This window comes from Orbicella faveolata, unplaced genomic scaffold, assembly GCF_042242905.1.
Source record: "Orbicella faveolata isolate gen_17 unplaced genomic scaffold, um_ofav_v1 contig_13, whole genome shotgun sequence".
NCBI lineage: Eukaryota > Metazoa > Cnidaria > Anthozoa > Scleractinia > Merulinidae > Orbicella > Orbicella faveolata.
Genome location: NW_028301540.1, coordinates 13,084,462 through 13,099,265, shown reverse-complemented (window position 1 = coordinate 13,099,265; position 14,804 = coordinate 13,084,462). Strand labels below are relative to the sequence as shown.

General features: G+C 39.4%; 1 protein-coding gene and 1 pseudogene across 1 annotated transcript in view; one reads left to right on the top strand and one right to left on the bottom strand.

Moving 5' to 3' along the window:
• LOC149115070 (polycystin-1-like protein 2) overlaps positions 1-14,804 on the bottom strand; it is a 33,182-nt gene that overhangs the window by 3,610 nt on the left and 14,768 nt on the right. Inside the window, exons 3-11 of the mRNA XM_089285838.1 lie at positions 13,970-14,384; positions 12,528-13,134; positions 12,230-12,409; positions 7,920-8,039; positions 6,074-6,259; positions 5,156-5,407; positions 4,045-4,773; positions 3,403-3,639; positions 857-2,095 (exon numbers count right to left, since the gene is read on the bottom strand). Of these exons, the coding sequence (XP_089141964.1) occupies positions 857-2,095; positions 3,403-3,639; positions 4,045-4,773; positions 5,156-5,407; positions 6,074-6,259; positions 7,920-8,039; positions 12,230-12,409; positions 12,528-13,134; positions 13,970-14,384 (3,965 nt within the window). The remainder of the gene's footprint in view (positions 1-856; positions 2,096-3,402; positions 3,640-4,044; positions 4,774-5,155; positions 5,408-6,073; positions 6,260-7,919; positions 8,040-12,229; positions 12,410-12,527; positions 13,135-13,969; positions 14,385-14,804) is intronic.
• On the top strand, positions 9,630-10,290 carry LOC149115071 (uncharacterized; annotated as a pseudogene).

Genomic DNA, 14,804 nt, shown 5'->3' with positions numbered 1-14,804 from the left:
AGGGTTGGACTCATTCTCAGGATGCGTTCGAGTGACCTTATTCCAGAATAAAATTGTCACTATCCGCTATTCCAAATAGCCAGTTACTTTTCAACGATCAATTTAAAACTTCTCTAACAAAATAGAGCGGTTTCCAAATGAATATCGTAAAACCAAACCCAAAGTAATCACTTATAAGCCAGTCACAAAGGACACAGACTAATGAACCAATCGATAATCGAAGTAAATGCATGAAGATGACGCAAAGCGCGGGAAAACGTGTGCGGGCGAGTCACGATTGGTTATGTTTGACAAAATGGCGCGAGGTTTTTAAGCCAATCGTGTAGCATGATACGACAAAACCAATTTACTTTTCGACGCTCAAGTGAAAACCGCTCTGACTCAGTTGAATTAATTGAATAACATTTTGCTTTGGTTTTAAACATCACGCCAACTGTTCGCACTCACTGCTCATTTTGTAGAATATGTTGAACAGAGCAATTCAGCAAATCATAGTTAATAGGGGGGAATGGTTATGAAACTCGAAAAAGTTCTTTGTTGTATGGTTTTGCTCTCTGTTTTGGCCTTCACCGTGCACAAAACAAAATAGTTGTTTACTACTGACCGAGGAACTAACCAATAGAAATTTTTTGATTTGGTAACTCATACATAGTGTATGAACGCAAAACAAAAGATTGTGCACGGTCGTGGACTTTCCAACACAAATTTTGGCATCTTTGTTTGCTCCTTTGATGTTTGCTGGACTTCATAACTATTCCCCTCTATTAACAATGAAGAGATAAAAAAACCAAACGAATCCACATGATAAATCACTTTGGAGTTAACCCAGACTTGTTTCATGGTTGGCAATACTTACCTTTTCGAAGTTTGGTAACCCATCCCCGATGGACTTTGTCATGTGATATTGGTAACTATTCCGGTTGCCATAACACAAGACCATCACCAGGAAGATAAACAGGACGTAAACGGCAAGCTCGAAGTAAAGAAGCGACAAGGTCTTTTTCTTTAGCTGTTGTTTCCTCATGTCTTCCACTTCAGATAGCTTCATTTTCCACAGTCGCTGTTGTGAGGGGCTACTTTTAGCTGCTTTATGGCTTTGGCGTCCTTCAGATCTGCTCCTTTTCCATTTGAGAATGGCTGCGATGAATGTCGCAATGAATAACACTTTCGCAGGTTCTGTAATTGTCACATCCTGCCCCAGTGATATAAGTGCTGCCGCTAGCCACTGCTCGCTGGTGCTCTTTCCCCAAATCAAGCTGTAGAAGATAGTAAACGAAGCAGAAACAACACAAGAACTAAACAAGAAGAACCAGGCCAGGTAGGTAAGCCACTTCGCTTTACGACAACACAGAGTCTCACTTGCTCCTTTCTGAAAAAGGAATACTGTCACAATGTTTATGGGTGCAACGATAAGTGCACTTTTCAAAGTGATAATGATTTGAGCCCACGAAAATTTAAGGGGTCCTACTTGAAGCACTTGCTCAGATTTGCCTTCCAACTTATAGAACATCGCGTTAGCAAACATGGCTGTAAGCAGCACTGACAGGCAGCACGACGCCCGCTGTACTCTTGTAAAGCGGCTTCTCCTCGGCTTCGTTAGAACTGAGACCCAAAGATGGGTTTCAGTCAGACCTCTCCACCAACGTTTTAGCATCTCGTGTCTAAAAGTGCCCTCATTTGGCGCCTGTTCAATGATTCGCTCAATTCGACCGTCTTCTCGCTCCAGAGCAAGCCACTGGCTGCTGGTAAACGTCCAAGCGTGATTCACCTGTTCGTCAAGAACAACAATTTCTTCTAGAAACCAGGAAGGGCTCTCACCAGAGTTGTCATGACCAATTCGCACTGCCTGAATCGCGCCAAGAGACTGACTAAGATTAAGAACAAACACATCCGTGTTTCCACGAGCAAAGAGAAAATTATCCACGCCAGGCTCGTCTAAATTGAGCTGAACAATTCCGCTGCTTCCTTCACTACCGTATATCTCCGTTGCAACCTTAGCTGTTGTACCTGAATTTCTCCACACGCCCGTGGAAATGATTATCCGATAGATGTGTGAGCAGCTTGCTGTGGAGGGTAGATGCACTGGCAGACTAGTCTAGAATCAAAGTGGATTTCATTTGTTAATGTACTGTGATATACTAGACCTGAAGTTTTGACGGCTCAAGCTAAGATCATGATAATAACGAATAAACTGGAACCCCGTTAACTGAAAACGGTCACCAACGGGCCATGAAAATTTCACAGCATTAATGGGATCTATTTTAAGTGACCTCTTTGTGAAGGAAATTGTGTTTGATTTGTTAACGACAGAGGTCAATGACATGATACAGGCGTTTGAATAAACAAGAGAATCGCTCAGTATTTTTTCTTTTGTTTAACCAAACAAAACAAAACAAAAACAAACAAACAAACAAACAAACAAACAAAAAACAAATGCGTATTTGGTTGGTTGTAGGTTGGGATTTCAGAACGTGACCGTTGGCCGTATTAACAGGGTGGCCGCATGGACGGAGTTTTCTTATGAGAAAATGTACGGGCGCTTTGTCAGGACAAAAAAACAACACGGCCGTAATAACGACGTGACTGTATTAACGAGGTGACCGTAAAGAGGTGTTCCGCTAAATTTAATTTGTTTCTTTATCAACCAATCAATCAACTGGAATTGCGACTTTTTTTTTCTTCCAGAAATCACTTGACTCTACAATTGTTTATGTACCAGCTCGATCATTTCAGCGGGCGCGTCAGAAAGTTAAAAATTATTTGAAGAAGCATAATCCCTTCTGAAGATATAGAGTTTGGAGCTTTGAATTTCCCTCGATTTTGCAGAGCCTGAAATTTTTTTCTGGTCTTTTTTCCAGTAGTGTTATGGCTGCATTCGCATCTATCATGTCTTTTTCAATAAGTTTTTCGCATTTCACTTTATCTTAACGAGTTCTATCCGAATTAATTACATTTTGGGCCTTAACAGGGAAAAATTATTTAAATAATAACAAAAAAATACCCATACGATTGTTTGAAATTAAAAGTTCTATCACTGCAAAGTTTGAGCTGCATCGGATTAAAGACCGAAAAGTTTCTACAAGGGTGCAGCCTCGAGCCCTCTGCTAGCCCGTTGTGCTTAAATTGACAACACCTTTTTTTACAAGCTGCGTTTGTATGAATTCCAAAATTGTTGAACTGAAATCGTTGGATTCCAGGGTAGAACCCGGCAAGTTTGTAAAATGTTCAAAACAGCGGATTTTACAGTTGAACCCAACATTAATACTTATAAATCGATATGGTTAAACTTCCTGTAATAAGTCATGTCGTAACTTAGTTTCATATATAGGGCCATAAGGAAGACTACAGCCTTGACTGTAATTATGCACCCTATTGAAATAAATTATCCTCATCAATGCTTACATTTCTGGCCTCCTTTTTATCCGCTTTTCTAACGATAAGCAGCACGACAATATAGCACAGGAGAACTACAGAGATCGTCACAATAACTGCAACGTTTCCAGTTTCTTCGAGATTCTTGAACTCCACCGAGACCTTGTCAAAATCAATGGGATTCGGTTTAATCAAAAGAGCTCCTCCAAATGAAGTCAGATGATTACAGGAACAATTAATAAATCCGTTGTATGTTGCTGATAAAACCTGGTAAAAAATAAACGGAAAAAAACGAGATTAAATTAAGTCATTTAAGATTCTCCACATTATCATTTGTAGTACGCAGGCTAGCAAAAGCTGATCAGGCTGCTTGTAAAACGTCCTCTCACAATTATTTTTTTTCTCTGCCAGTCTGTTAAAAGTTTCATCATAAAAAGAATTTCACCACAGCCTTGAAATAATCACTTCATTACGGGTTGAAAATCTGTCGTAAACAAGCACTAGAATGCTACAGCCTGCGTCAAATTACATAAACCATTATATGCCCTGGACAGCTGCGGCGGATTACTCTTTCATATCAGAATTTCAGAAGTAGAGGCTTCTAAACATCACTAGATTGCAAAACTGAAAATGACAAATGAGACCTGACTGAAGAACATTTACACCACTCACCCGACAGCCCTCTGTTATCCACTTTTCCCTCTCCTCTGACCAGAAGACACAGCTCCCAAGGGCTACCCTCAGAGTATAGTTTTGATCCGATTTAGAATCGTATACTGGCACCACAGTTAAATTTTTGCCCTGAGGGGAAGTGAGAGGGGGATCTTTGACCTCGACACATGAACGCTTTTGTCGTCTATTTCCCAAACAAGATCTTTTCGCCCTCTTGTGAGAGTTTGTTCCACTTCTGTTATAGCCTTGTACTCCAAAAAAGTACTTCCCTGGTCGCTTGGCGAGAGTTTCTATTGGACTCGTTAGTTGGGAACATTTAGTTTTGCCATCCTTTCTGCCATGCTCACCTGGTGACCAAACACACTTTTCGCTCTTCGAGACGGTGGCGTTGAGGTCATGCTCTTCGTTGGTTGGCCGCTGACCATATCGTAAGTACACAAACAGATTTGTATTTGCCTCAATAGGCGTGATTTCCAGCATTATCAGGGTATTTTCGTACTCAACATCAATCACGTGAAAACGTAGATTATCATTCTGGGTGAAATACTGCCAATTTTCGAAGGAGACCTTCTGGTTTTGTAATGGTGCAACGATGATGACGTTGTTTGAGAGATTTGATACTTTGATCAGCTTGCGTGTGTCATCTTTTAAGTCCAGAGCTAAGACATCAGAGTTTACTCTTTGCTTAGTACTGTCCCAGGTGTAAGGATTGAATGGAATTGATAGCATCTGCAAAAGGACAAAAACTTTCATCAACTGCCCGGCATTAATAACGTTAAAGAGAAGGTGCCCAAGATGGAGATTAGGGAAGAGATCTATAGCTTCCGAAAAGCAATCAAATTCCGTCGTTACAATACAAAAGAAATGTACCTAGATTTAAAGACCACGTGCCAGACCATTATGCTACTCAAAAAACGTTTTGTTTAGCCACTATCTAAGTGTACGCTTTATTTTCGGTCACGAGCAGAACAGTAAGTTTCTCAGTGTTTCTTGAGATGAAGTCGAGGGAAACATCTCCAACCACACGTTTCAGAAACGTTACGTTTGAAAGGAAAACAAGCTTGTTTCCCTCAGGACTATCATCATTTGTTGCTTGATACAATATCCATACCTGAGTATCCACAAAACTTTCTCCCTGTATTCCGCTGGACTCCAATGCTTTCTCTTCAGCCGGTAAAACAAATCGGGCATTTTTTTCTATAATATTTAATCCTGCAAGTTTATCCGGGCTATGGCGGCCTAAGGTCATGGTCAGTCCTGTCGTCTCAATCGATATCATTTCTTCATCCGGAACTCTTAGTGCCAGCACTGCATCTCCAACTAAGCGGATGATGTTCATGGTTCTCTTGACTAAATGTTCACCCTGAAAAACAAAACAAAACAAAACAAAAACGAAAAAGAGCTGTGTTATAAATCAAACTCCAAATTACTCACATGTGGTCAACAAATCACAAGAAAAGCAACAATTTCCACAATGAATCAATCCAAGCAAAGCCACAAAACTAAAGTAGATGCCGTCAAGCTTGGGAAAACATGTGACCAGCTGCAAAACATATACCAACTGGAAAGGCGTGAAATGCTTGGCACTTGCTTCAGAGCCAAGCAATGAATAAACATGTGTATAGCCAGTGCCAAGTGTGTGAAAATATGTCAGCCAAGTCATGTGTGGGGAAACATGTAACCAGCGCTAAGCATAGGGAAACATGTAAGCCGAGTCATGTGTGGGAAAACATGTAACCAGTGGCAAGCATAGGAAAACGTGTAAGGCGAGCCATGTGTGGGAAAACATGTAACCAGTGCCAAGCATAGGAAAACATGTAAGCTGAGTCATGTGTGGGAAAACATGTAGCCAGTGCCAAGCATGGGAAAAATTTTACCACTGTAACGAGTGTTGTGTAATATTTTTGCAAGTTAGGTAATGTTAAGGAATCAGGATTATCGTCGAAGTTATAGATCAAAGTGTGTCCTTGTTTATTTCAATGAGGTAACAACTGACCGCCCTTAACAATACAAAATGGCAAATATTAACCTTTTCTCGAAGATCAGAACCAACATCTCCTGATGCAATGACTGCTCCTGCCTTCAGCAAGCTGTTAAGACAGGAGCCTAAGTTTTCTGCAGATTGGGCGACCAGCAGTACCTTTGCCACATCTTTAGCTTGAGTAGTGTTCCATAAGAATGATGTCATTGAATCAATAGCTGACAATGAGGATCCCTATCAATAGAAAGTGTCGCCAGCAACAAAATAAGTTCTTATCTGCTTGGCTGAATCTGAGGCAACAATAGCTTATCACGGCTTGCTGTAGCTAAAATGTCAAGAGTCGAGGGTAAACTGTTGAGGTTCGAGGGTAAAATGTCGAGGGTAGAGGGTAAAATGTCGAAGGTATAGGGTACAATGTCGAGGGTCCAGGGTAAAATGTCGATGGTCCAGGGTAAAATGTCGAGGGTCCAGGTTAAAATGTCGAGGGTCCAGGGTAAAATGTCGAGGGCCCAGGGTAAAATGTCGAGGGCCCAGGGTGAAATGTCGAGGGTCCAGGGTAAAATACCGAGGGTCCAGGGTAAAATGTCGAGGGTCCAGGTAAAATTCCTCAGGATGTGAGATTGGAGAAATATTTAGATAAACCAGGAAAGGGGAATCCCCTTTGCTGTTCATCTCCCCTCTCCGAGACCCAGCATCCTCTTTCTATACCCTCAACATTTATTTTGCGTCACTCACTGAATGAAAATTTGTTTATAAAATCAGTTCGAACTACCCAATATGGTATTCGCTCTCTTCATTACACTGGTACCAACTTCTGGAACTCACTACCAATTACTATCAAGCAAATTACTCCATTTTTTAGATTTCGTAAAACTATATAAAAAAAAAATTGACAATTATGATAATAGGACAGATGAATTTTACTCGTTTGTCTCACGGTGGAGTCACTTTGAGATGTTGATCGCGACGTTTCGACTGCTATACTGCTAGTCTTCATCAGGTGATGAGGTCGATTGTTTACGTGTCGCTATTTGCAACACCTTGGTTCGCTGCTATTGGTGCATTTCGATCCTCATTATTATTGCGACTTTGTGACGCTGTTTCCTCATAGGTCCACATTGTAATTGGGCGGCTGTTGTGCCTTTTGATTGTAGGTATCCATACTTCAGGAATTTCGGTTCCACTATCTCTATTGATGTTATTTGGATGAAGTCTTATATGGATAGCTTCCTTGACCCTTCTTGTGTACCAGTGAGGGTCACGATCAATAAACGTGACTTTGTCCCAAATGGATAAAATGTCCCGTCTCGTTGGTGTGCTCTGAAAGTGCAGAGGTTTGTGTACGGGACATTTACCCATTTGGGACAAAGTCAAGTTTCAACACCTCAAAGTGACTCCATCGTAAGACAAACGTGTGAAATTCATCTGTCCTATCTTACACCACAATGAATAATAGACACATCTTTAATGACAGCTATAATAATATTATTAGTTCTTAAGTTGAAATGTAATTAGTTTTTTTTTTTCTAGTTAGATCTTGAAGAAATACTAACCTAAATTGTTTATTTAACACTGTATTCCTTCTGCTAAATTTAGTTACTTTGGAGTACTTACTTGATTGGTTCCATAAACGATTTAGGTGTCTCAAACTCCACAGAGTCAACCTTGTATTAAAACCATTTGTCTTCCTTTATCTCCTTTTCTTTCTCTCTTTAACACTTTATTTTTTTTAATCACAATTGTAAATTATTTCATTAATGCTATTTAGTATCTTCTATACGTAATTTGTATGATATATTTATATGTATTCTATTCTTTTCCTGACACCTGTGTAAAATTAATCTTTGTGAGAGTTTAAATCAAAATTGAATTGAACTGAATTGAAGTTGCTCACTAGTGACTTGAGAGACACTGTTTCCTGAAGAGCAGACCCTATAATGGAGGAGCTTTGCAAAAGGTCTGGAAGACTTTTCACTTGCATTGAGGTTATCTTTTCAATGATGAAGTCTTGAATCTGCAATTTATAGAAATTGTAGGGAGAACAATGCCAGATGAGTTTCTGTAATGACATTTCAGCAAATTCCAAAAACAAATAATTGTTCAGAATTTGACTTAAAGCATATCTCATGATATGATAATGATAATTAAAAATAATATTATAATTTTAATAAGAACCTTCCCATCATCTTTTGCAGCTGAAAAATGTGCATGTCATATAACTTCAACTGTCAGTTTGAAGTCCGGGAGAATACCACATTATGAGAAAATATCTCTTTTCATGAAATATATATTTTCCGCAAACTTGGTGTGATGACTTTATCAGTCACGTGACTATGTCTAAAAGGTCGTTTTCAATCTCAGTGTGAAGACTCGCATTAAATAATTAGAAAGTACTTCACATATTTGAAAGGGTAATGTTATTTAACAATTATTCGCCGAAAGCGAAGTGGTCATTGGTGAATATTCACCAAGAAGAAGTCTAAGGGAATATTCGTCTTAGGGAATATTCAGCAATGTTCACTGAGCCTGAGGCGAATAATTGTTTTAGTAAAATCTTCAAAGGTGAATATCAAGGACTACAGAATAATGGACTAAATTTTGTTTGTTAGACTAAATTGTGCCGTGAGTTGATTTTGCTTTGCCGTGAATTGATTCTGTTTCGCCTGAGTTGATTTTGTTTTGCCGTGAATTGATTTTGTTTTGCCGTAAATTGATTTTGTTTTGCTGTGAATTCATATTGTTTTGGCATGAATTGATATTGTTTTGCCTGAGATGATTTTGTTTTGCTTTGAACCTGAATTGATTCTGTTTTGCCGTGAGTTGATTTTGTTTTGCCATGAATTGATTTTGTTTTGCTGTCAACTGAATTTGTTTTGCCGTGAGTTGACTTAGTTTTGCGTAAATTGATTTTTTTATGCCGTGAATTGATTTTTTTTCCGTGTTAAGTTGATTTTGTTTTGCAGTCAATTGCTTTTGTTTTGCAATGGTGAGTTGAATTTGTTTTCCCGCGAGTTGGTTCTGTTTTGCCTCACCGACAGTGAAAAGAGAACGGCAAATTTCAGGAACCGTGCCTCGCTTCACAGACCTGACTTTTCTCTTGTTAAAAGAAAAGTAAAGTAGACATCTGAACGCAGGCTATGTTTTTGCCAAATCATATAGTTTTGATTTCCTCATGTTTGAACGCGATGAACTGAGATTCCTTTGTTGAAAGAACTCAAATGTTCATTAGAACACTTCACAATTTAATTAAAATGCTAACATGGTCATTGATATAAAGCAAATTTAGGAGAGGACAGAAAAATAATCAACCAATTAAGTGGTTAAATGCATGTACTGGTTGCATTTTATACTCACAACTGTATAAAATGTTTGAATCTGATTTAAATGCACAGAAAGCATTGACACCCTAAACCACTGCCACCCATCAGCAAATTTTACTATGGAGGTGGAAAGGAATGCCTCGCTTCCTTTCATCAGTGTTGAACTGTTAAACTTAGCTCCCAGAATCAAGACCAAGGTCTAGGTAAAACCAACTAATATGGGCCTCTTACTCCACTACCAGAGCCACGTGGATAATCGGTACAAGCGTAGTCTAATTACCACCATGTTAGATCGAGCTTACCACATATCTTCCGACTGGTCGTACTTCTCACAAGAATGCGATCGACTTGAGACCGTATTCTTAAAGCTTAAGTACTCGAGGTACTTATTCAATTTGGCTGTCAAGCAATTCGTAGATTCCAAGGTAGCAGACCAGCAGCACATTCCATCAACCGAAACGACTACACCCACCATCCGAGTTATCATACCATTTAAAGATCAGGCCTCTGCTAATGTAGTCAGGAAACGTCTCACAGACCTCAGCTCAAAAATCAAGACCACAATTCAGCCCGTGTTCATCAGCAGAAACTCAACGAAGACCTTAAAGTTCGAGAAGTCAAGCCAGCCACTGTTAACCAACAATGCATATGCCTAGCCTTTATAAATTTCAATGCAATTTGTGTGATGCAGGATATGTTGGTTACACTCGCGGCCACCTCCACGAACGCGTTGATGGACACAAACAAAAATCGTCGTCAATTTGTAAACATTATTTGAGCGAACATAACTCGAACTTACCTCCTTGTCTTTCAGAACAATTTCACGTGCTTACTAAATGTTCTAATAAATTTGATTGCCTAACTAAGGAGATGCTTTTTATAAGAAAACTTAAACCATCTCTAAACGTGTAAACGGACTCGATTCGCGCAAAGGTATTCACTTGAAGAACTTGTGATCCTTTCTTATTATGCTACTTTGTAGAGACTGTAAAGAAATCAAATCTACACTTTATTTATTGAGAGGGGTGGGGGGGGGGGGGGGGGAGGGCAAGGGTATTTTCGTGACGCCGTGATCCGGTTTTTTTGTGCTCTGTGAATCGTTATTGAAGTGTATTCCGTGAGGCGTGAAATGCAAAAGTCCTTGATTGTGAATCGTGAATAGATAAGAAATAAATCCTTAATGTCTAAAGTTGAGTTCGTTGCTGAATTTCACTGGATTGTTATCAGATTTTTTCCGTGACCTTAGTGAATTTAACGCTTGAGTCAAGCTGACTGAGAGTAGCGACAAACGAAACGTGTTGACAGGTTTAAATAAACCCGTTGATTTCCTGATCACCGTATTAGCCAATGAACCCGTCTCAATAGGATTTTGACTTATGAGCCATTGATGAACGACATGTGCGGACTCGGTGTAACTCAGACTGGTAAAGATCATGGCTGCTGAATCCGACAAAGTCCTCGCGGTTGTTGAATCAGTTATGTTTTACCATGCTGAGCCGGAATCAGGCACTTCCAAATTTGTTGGATCCAAGGAGCGTGTCAGACTTGGCATAAGAGATTCGCACAAAATTTTAAGTGTCTTTTTAAGAAATGCGACTAGAGCGTAACGCAGAGGGAAGAGCAGAAACTCTTCGTTTGATCTGCCGGATGGGAGTTTGCACTGACAATTGCAATGTCTTTGTCACTACCCCTCAGACAGGATGCGTCAAAATTCTGACTACAATTACCGGTACAGTCACCTAGCTGAAACACCTTGACAAATTGTTCCGCGCATTTTCAGTTCATCTGAAACATCAGACGGTTCCACGCCTATCAATAGCTGAAGCTCTGCAAGAAGTCGGTGATCTCAAACGATTTCTACAAGGAACCGTGAGTACTGTACAAACGAACCTGTCGCTTAAGTCCGTACAAATGATCTACAATCAACGTAATTGTCTGGATGATAAATTGAAGTCTAACAACAAAGACATCCACGTTGATCTCCATGCTTCTCTAACAACCCAAGTGGAAAATCTGCACGCTGTTGGTCATTTCAAGGATCAATGCCCCACATCTCTTAACTACTCCCATAATATGGGAAACTCAGTTTACGAAAGCATCAAAAGAATCACAAGCTGGGCAGCCTATTATTTCACTCACCCAACATCCTACTATCCAATTCCAGACAGTTCAATTCCACTGAAAGACATTTCCAAACTTTCGCGTCTTGGCAAAACAAGGCACTTAATTTCTACCCAAGAGCAGATCATGAGAGAATGGGCAGTTCAGCATGGCAAGTGCGTTTGACAGAGAACTGTGAGGCAAGAAACAACGAAGTCCAAGGTTGGCACTTTGTTTTTGAATATCTATCGTCCAGCAGATTCTGCTTACCCAAAGGATGATTTTTGTTTCGTGATTCGTGAAATCGAAAATTCGTGACAAGACTCCCCTTGCCCCCTCTCTTTATTCACTTTGCCTTGAAAATGGTGTCACGATAACGCCGAAACGTCGGCTTTTAACGTTAATATTCGCCTGCTTATGTTTTAAGAAATCCTTATTGATCAAGACTTTAGAAAGAGAACTGAACTCATAATTAAATTTACGCTCATCTGATGATATGTAGACCACCAGTAGTTCCTCTTCCGCTCAGTCCATCGAGAGCGACCGTAAATAAACCACGAGGAGAAAATAGCCGCGTGAAATCCTGGGGTCGAGAAGTGCTTCTTGCCCACAGGATTTCATACAGCCATTTTTTCTCGCGGTTTTCTTTCGCGTCACGTTCGACGGACTAAGCAAAAGAGGGACTACTGGTAGTCTACATGAAATGATAACTTTGAACCTATGGTGCCGAACAAACTGCATGCATATTTAGATAAACAGCGACTAAATGAAAGTTAATTAATACCATGGGTTTTTTGGTTGAATCCATTGTAGTATCTTCTAAAAGTGCTTGAAGGACTGGATTTGCTATCTGTTCTGCCTTGCTGATATCCCCATCTTTGATTGCATTATTAAACTCGCTGTCATTTGCTGTTATACGTCTGCTGATTTGATCTGGTCTCAAGAGCTCTGGAAATGGTTCAACCTACAGAAATATTCATGTGCAATATGTGACAAAATATTGGTTGTTACAAGTGACAACATGTTATTTAATATACATGTAATGTGATGCAAGAGTTAACATAATCAAGGATATACTGTACCTGCACAGACAAATGAACTGTTGGAGCAGACACGCCATTTTTATCAGTCACTGTGACATTGAACTTCACAGTATATTTCCAAGACAGCTTTCCAGATGGCAGCCACGAGTTAACGCTACTACCAGAGCCATAGTATAACAGCCCATGTAGACCATTCTGTAGTTGATATTGAAACAAGTAAGAGAGAGGGGTGCTGTCACTTTCCCAGTCACTACAGCTCAGGTTAAAAACAGTCTTCAGTGAGGTACCATTTGATGGAGTGATGGAGCACGTTCCCTCTGTAGGTGGTGATGCAGTGGAGACATCATGAGCACTCATTCCTTGTTGACCGTCCGTAGTTTTAACAAACACTGCCAGCCGGTAGTACTTTCCGCCATCAAGGGAGTCTTCTTTGATTACAATACTGCTAGAATCGAGGGATGTAGTTGTGATAAGTTGCAAATCTTGTATTTTCCTCCAAACAGTGTCATTATTTGTGGCAGATAGGCATTGTTTATAAAGTATCCATTGGTATGCAGATATCTTAGAACACTGCGGTCCATAGCACTGTGACTGGATACTTAGTTTAACTGATGGACTGATTTTAGGTTCACAATTTATTGTACATCTGAAGATCAAATGAAAATAAATATTATGTTATGAAAAAATGCCTCTGAACAGCTTTTATTCTAGGAAGGAGGAAAGAACTGTCATTTTAAACAAACAAACAATCTTTGAGTAACTGCACTTGTTTATTTCATGGCTGTGTGCTAATAAGTGTTTCTTTCTTCTCATGGATGTCATGCTATTCTAACATTAGTATCAAAAATCTTGTCGGTTAGTGGCAAAAGAAGTTTCAAGGAAAGGAAGAAACAATAACTAAAAGTACTAAAGTGAAGCAGGGTATCAATTGCTTCAAGAACAACACGCATTGGTTTGGGGCCACCGGTAACCCGTGAAGAATTAAAAAAATAATAATAATAATAATAATAAATATGAATGAATAAATAAACAAATAAATAAATAAATAAATAAAAAAGTAAAATAACTGAAAAATCTATTAACGTCCTATGTATGTCTCTTGTGTCTTCTGAAGCACGTGCTGTTAATTAATGCACTACTCTCAGGTGTACTGGCATTTTAATAAATTAATGTTTTATTAATTATTCAATTCTGTTGATTTCTTGAATAGCTAATTTATCCAACTATGCGCCAATTGGACTTAATAGCCACTTAAGTTATTTTGCTTGATGTGAAGTCGTGGTGTTATCAGCTGGACATCTTCCACTACCTGTACCATATAATAATGCAGAGAATAGAATCAATATTATAGTTCCCTGAGCGGTCAGAGTAAACTGCAGACTGCGGACTGCAGACTGCAAACTGCAGACCGGTGGTCAAATACAGACTGAAGACCAGGGGGCAGATGACAGGGTTGATAAACAATGAAACAACTTTCATACCGTTGAGATATTTGAGGCGGATTCCCTTTTACCAAGTGTATAACTTGATGATCACTTGAGCTGCGATAATCTTTTGCCACCACCAGTTTAACTACTAAGGTCGCCAAGTCCTGGAACACGGAAGAGGCAGTATTAAAGGTAACTTCAAGTCCAGAATCATTCCCAATATAATGAACATTTGACTGGTTTATTCCTGTGAACGAGTCGCTCGCCGCTGTTTGTAGGCCAGAATAGTTGCCTTTGATCTCACCAAAATGCCAGGTGAAGTTCATCTTGGAGTAGTTACCTAGTCCAACAACCGGGTCATAGGAAAGTGACGCATTCATCGTGATGTTTTTGTTTTGTCCTCGGATTACTTCGGTACCACCATAGATGATAGCGATGAGGTTTGGTTTTCTTTGGTAGGGCTTTCCATCTACATGTAGACACCATCAAGTAACGTTCATTAGTTTACACATATTGTATGTATTGCTTCAAACATAAAGGCAATGCACCTGTAAACAAGGCACAAGAATCAAGATCCAGCTATTGCAGCCTGTAAAGTTCTTGAAAACGGAAAAAAAGAAAATTGAAAAAGCAAATTTTTCGAATTACATAATTGAAACATATGTAAGAAAAGAGAATTAAAAGCAAACTACAGACAAGCAAGATGGCAACAATACTACTTTCAATTTTAGGCTGTTTTGGTAAGTATCACTCAGAAAATAAGTCTGCAGGTACGCTTGGAAATTTTACTTGGGACTTCTATCTCTTATGGTGCTTTTATATGAGCAAAATATCGAGAGGATATCAGCAATGCTTTCTCTAATAAATTGGATCGAGTTAAAAGTTGTAG